Genomic DNA, 6,000 nt, shown 5'->3' on the forward strand with positions numbered 1-6,000 from the left:
AGTTAAGGATTTTTGCTAGTTAAGTAATATGCAAACCAGACCATCACTGCCCTTGCCTTTAGCATCCCTTATGGAAGGTAAAGGCTGGAAATACAAATTAGTTTCCTGGATTATTATAGCTATCCGTTTCAAAGGGAAAGAGTTCTGGGGATCACCCTCCCAAGACTGAATTGGTTTTGTAGGAGCAGAGATGTTGTCAGAAGAGAAGTTCTGGTTAAGGCAAGAGATGGAAGGGCTCAAGGGAGACCCCTGACCTCCTGGGCAGCCTGTAGTGCTGCACACCTCTTGCTGGGGGAGAGGCTGCCTTTTGCCAAATGCAGCCCTGCAGGGCAGCGGTGAGCAGCACACAGAAATCAGCACATAAACCCATCAAGAACTGCAGAAAATATAGCTTCCTTCTGACATGAGCAGGTAGTATTTATCAGAAGTGGGCTCTCCCCCTGCTCTCTCCTCTCTGCTCCTCACCATGTGCGTAATTCTCCCTCCCTGGTTCTCCTGGCTACTGACCACATACTCCACCAAGCAGTGAACACATCCCCTCACCGCCTGAGAGTCTGGACTCCCAGCAAGGAGCAGCTCGTATATAATTGTGCCATAGGTAAAGGAAGTGTAATCTCTCTGAACTCAGTATCTGCTTTTTAGGTACTACCCATACTGATCTGTTTCCTTCAGCTGCTGTGCCCCCAGGGAGCCTTTCCCACTGCTGATGGTTCATACTTATAGGCATATTTCTCTGAGGAAAATGCTTTTTACAGCTGTCACCAGTTTTTAATCATTCAGCCCTTGCTTACTTTCTGCAACCACAAGGAGTTTCCTTTAAAGAATCTTCTTACTTTCCTTTCAAGTAGCGTACGCTTTCCCCAGAACATAAGGTTGCAAGCAGCAAGGGGTCTCTCATGACATTTCTGAACAAATACACCTCGCAGCGTCTGGTGAATTTAATTGTGTGCATTGCATGCTTTTTCCCAACCTGTTCGTTTTCTGTTAGCACTCCATCAGATGATACACCCCAACCTACTAACAAAACATTGTGACATTGCTTGGGCACGCATCTTCCAGCTGACACAGAGCATAGCAGTTAGACAGACTAATCACTATAGCTAAAACATCCTACATATCATGCTTGATTTTGACAGACACAAAATCTTTACAAATATTTACAGCATCAGCAATTTGAAAATATTAACAATTATACATTACCTGTGTCGTGTGCACTTAAACCAGTTTAGGATGTCAGTACAACTGGTGTAGTAAATTTGATCAAAAGGATGCGGATATGACTCTTGCACTGTAACTGAATAACTGGGGGGGGGAGAGAGAGAGATTTAAAGCAGACAGATTACCAAGCAAGTTCTTTACAGTACAGTCTGATCTAAGTAAGTCCTGGTATAGAAAGGAATAAATATAACAAATACTTATGTGCAAAAAAACCTTACAGAAAGTTTAAGTAAAACACAAACCAGCTAACTTTATAAAACGGAGGATATCAATTGAAAGTTTTTTCTTCTGTCCTGGTTTGTGGTAAAACAGGACCAATTTTGTTCAGTAACTTCGCTTCTTAGCTGGGCCTCTTCTAACTACTGAAATTAACTGCATATTGTGCAGACAGCGTTCACTCTCTCAGAGTGATAAGACCAATTGTTTATAGCTGATGCCCAGGCATGGTATGCAGAGAGGCTCTCGCTTATACTTACTGCTGTAACCCCCAAGGCCAACCAACTTTGTTATTTGCCCCGTTGGAGGGTCGGAAGCGGAAAAGTATAGTGGGGTCCCACCTGCAGGGAGGAGCGGACAGGACAGGTGACCCAAAACTCACGAACAGAGTATTCCTTCCCATCTGCCTCATGCTCAGTATAAAAACTGAGGGATCAAAGGGTCACTGGCTCTTCCTTCAATGGCCGACATCTGAGGAGGACTCTATCTGTTCATCTGCCTGTGATCCTGATCCTGAATCCAGATCCGGAATCCAGTTCCCGTCCGTCACTGAGTCCAGCCTGGGACTGCCCCAGTGCCAGCCGGTGATGTGACTGTCATCTCGGGAGCTTGATACGGTTTTGTATATATTTTTCATTATTTCTTTTTATTTTATTATTAATATTTTATTAAAGTAGTTTAGTTCCTTCTAAACTCATAAGTCTCTTTTTCCTCCTCTGCCTCTTTTTTTGAAGAGGGGTAGAGGGGAGCATCTGTCAGTCCCATCTGGGGTCCCTCAGGTCCCCAGTAGTGGATTTTGGCCTAAACCATGACATCTTCAACCAAGCAAAGAAAAATATACATGCGGAGAGCCATCGTATCTCTACTGTTTAATACATTTGATGAAATAGTACCACTAGACATTTAAAGAAAAGTAATCTAAGTCTAAATTCAAAAAAAAAGCAAAACATGTGTTTCAAATGAGCAGCAAATTGAAGTACTGTGTAGTATGTGTTCTCCTGTGGCAATAAACTTTTGCTAACATCACTGGATAGCTGGAAAACTAGTTAAGCACCAGAAAATGTGGTTTCTTCTGTTATCATATGGAACAGAAAAATCTCACTCGATTTTCTGAGAAATTCCTTTTAAAAACTGCAGCTGTATCCATAGCAAAACACCTTTTTTTTTTTTTGTAGTAGAAAGGTCTGCCAGTGTATTTATATACTAAGTGGGTGTTAGCACAGAAATACACCTAAGTAATAATTAGTGAACAATGATGTAACAATTACACCATCAAACAGCCTATTCAGCAATCAGATAAAGCCCATACCTTATTTTGTTTACTGGCTAATTTTTAACAGACAACCTTTGTGGTTTTTTTTTTGTTTTGTTTTTTGGGTTTTTTTTAGAAATACTGTACTGAAGTCCTATTATTATTTTCTGCCAAATTATAAGCACAGTGTCCCAGAAATAAATCTGCGCTCTGAAGTCCAGAGCCTCCAGAGCTGTCAGTGGGGCAAGATGAACAGAGAGCCCTGTTGCAAAAGGGAAAAATATTGAATCATCCTAGAGAACTCTTCAGCAGGCTGTTTGTGCTGGCAGTCAGTCAGTCCTCGATTGCGCAAGGGGGTTAGAAAATAACAGGAATGCATGGCAAGTTCCTGCAGTAGGACTAATTCCCAGGACCAGCCAAAACACACACTAAGTATGCAGCCCCTCCTGCTTTCAGTCACTTTCACTCATGCCCTCTTTGACCTCTTAGCACCTACTGCAGGGTAACAGCCAAATCTCCTCTTCCTACTGGCATCACCTGTACTGAGGGAGTCCATCCACATCCACACCCACTTACTTTAGCTGCCCAGAACTTACTCCCTGTTTTTCCTACATCCATATGAAGGCAAGCAACCCTAATCCATCCAGCTGTCCGACCTAGTCCGACAAAACACTGCTGGGCTGCCGACGCTTGCCTGAGGCTCTGCGCTCTTTGTTCGAGGCCGGGCACACTCTACCCCTTCTTGCTGTGACCACAGTTCATTTGTAAAAAACATTTTATTCCCGGCTGGAGTAGATTTACTTAAAGTACAGCACTGCCAGTGACAGCAGCAGTGAAGAGCTTGCATCTGGGGTTTTACTGTTTCACTCTTATGTATTTTTTTCTCCTGCTCTGAGCAGCACCAGCATGAGTGTTTCGGTATGTTTACTAGGAGTTCCTCCCCATTTCTGAGACTCAGCAGAAGAAACAAAAAAGTTCATGCAACAAAATGGGCATGCTTGCTAAATACTTTTTTCTTTCTGCACACTTTGATTAGTTTGTTTTAAAACACATTTTGCAATGTAAATAGTTATATTTGGGGTTTTTTCCCATTTCGCTTTCACTATGTTGTAGCTTCCCTCAAAAACACTTTTATCTATAAAAACAGTAAACAAAGCATACACAATATGATTCTACGATTCTATGAATATAGAACAGTATCCAGTAAGATCAGTAAGATCATAGACGTGTCTGAATACTGTAAACGGGTATTTAGTAGAGTAGCTACTTTATATACATGTTGTTTTATAAGCCAAATTGTATACAACAGTAGGGGCAGAGACTCCAAATGCTTCACACGAAGCTCAGATAAATTCCTGGAGAGAGTTCTTAAATGATTTTTATATATACACATATATATATATACTTCATAAAAACGTAAATGCAAGTTCAAATTTTCTTTGTAAAGATTCAGCCATAACAATCACAAATACATGTACATTGGCTTAGCAGCACTCCCAGTGATTAAATGTAAAACACAGTAAACCTTAAATGCAGGAAACACTGATGTCCTTAAGTGAACAGTTAAGACTGTCTCGGACCAGCTGATCAATCACAGGAAGAATAATAATAACACCAATAATAACAATAACAACAATAACAGTAATAGTAATAATAATCTCATAAGGCTTAGTTTCATTACTATAACCTTTACAAAAGAAAAGAAGTAGAGCAAATGCCTGTGGCTCAACCTCTCCCACCCATGGTGGCATTCTCCTTGAAATTAATGTGAAATTGGGTGACTGAATGGACCAAGTAAATTGATTAATTTCTTTCTGTATGTTATAAATTTCTGAACCTCATCAAAAAAATTAAGCAACAAATCTTAATTCAGATTCTGTGAATGCTGAATAGGAAAGAATCAGCATAATCAAATTTGGCCAAACTCCAATACGGTTAATTATATTTTGCATATTAAAAGCTTCTTTTCACTTAAATTGAAAAAAGCAATTTCTATTCACTTCTTGTATCCAGATGGTTGTGTAACATTGCTGGTGCCACTGTAGTGTTTTGTGCGTCCCAACCTGTACCACAAAGATGGATACATTTCAGCCCAGCGTGAAATAGACTTTTACTTATCCATGAACTTACCTTGTTCATACAGTAATGCAAAATTTTTTTTCCCAGTTCATCACTCAACTAAAAGCTTTAAATCATTTAAAATGTGCCAAGTAAAACAAACAAAAAAAATATTACAATCAGAATTTGTGTCACGTATTTTCCAGAAGAAATTACCTTTCCCAGTGGCTACACACATTGGGATCTTCCAGATTCAAAGGTAAAGTTGTCCCCACCCAATGGTAGAGGAGTATGACAGGGAAGCCAAAAAAGGAGTTCAAATGAAGAACCATATTTCCAAAAAGGTGGCTGTAAGAAAAAATATTTATAATACATTAACAATATTATACAAACAACAAAGGAGCTAAAACTATCAAGCTAAATATAATCAATATATATGATATAAAGCAACAGGTACTTTAAGAAACACACACTGCTTGCCTAGCAGTAGTAATTTAATGAAGAAGAACAACCCAAATGGAGCAGTTTCACATGAGTGGCAGGGTGGTCAGCCTGTGAACAAACTACATTTTAGAGGTCCCACTGTCTCATCAAATTGCTGGCAGCCAGGCTCAGTCTGTGTGGTGACGGTTTGTCCACACCAAATGACAGAGCTGCAATTTAAAATAAAGGCTGGCATTCACTCAAGACAGCAAAGAGTAGAAAGTTCAGCGGACGATGGACCGTCAGAAATCCTGCACATCACTTACTCACAGGAGGGGTTTGTGCTACTCCGCTCATTGCCAGCAGCACCCCCAATCCCTGCAGCCTACGCTGACCTCTTAAAAACCCCAGATTCTGCCCCATCTCAAACAACATCTTTCATAAAAAGCTCTTCCCCAAAATTACACGCTGACTTCACTACATGGCCTCCCTCCATCGGAGCACCCGGGGCCTGGGCCAGCCCAGGGGGTCATGCCCAGGGTTGGCTTGGGAGAAGCTGTGCCATAACATCTGGGCATACCCTTGACCTGGGCATCTCCTCAAATTGCCTTCCTACAGGGCCCAGGCAACAGCATCCCGTGGAGAGATGCAAGTCAGAGAAACAAAAAGCAATATAAAGATGTTCTCCTGGACTCAGGGGGTGTTATTGTTTATTTTTTAATGCAAATACATAAATGAAATTATATATATGCACGAATACTCCTTATCAGTTCTTCAAGATGCTAAACAACAGTATAGGAAGGCACAATGCGAGCTCAGGACTCATGTAAAAA

General features: G+C 40.9%; 1 protein-coding gene across 1 annotated transcript in view; it reads right to left on the reverse strand.

Annotated features, from left to right (window-relative positions):
* Positions 1–5,076, reverse strand: part of MEGF10 (multiple EGF like domains 10) — a gene marked incomplete at its 5' end in the record, with an annotated part of 79,552 nt that extends 74,476 nt beyond the window's left edge. The window contains 2 exons of the mRNA XM_082497193.1: positions 1,201–1,302; positions 4,961–5,076. Coding sequence (XP_082353319.1) covers positions 1,201–1,302; positions 4,961–5,076 — 218 coding nt within the window. The remainder of the gene's footprint in view (positions 1–1,200; positions 1,303–4,960) is intronic.
* Between the last annotated feature and the right edge of the window lie 924 nt (positions 5,077–6,000).

The sequence above is a fragment of the Vanellus vanellus genome (genome assembly GCF_965231255.1).
Source record: "Vanellus vanellus genome assembly, chromosome: Z".
NCBI classification, from domain to species: domain Eukaryota; kingdom Metazoa; phylum Chordata; class Aves; order Charadriiformes; family Charadriidae; genus Vanellus; species Vanellus vanellus.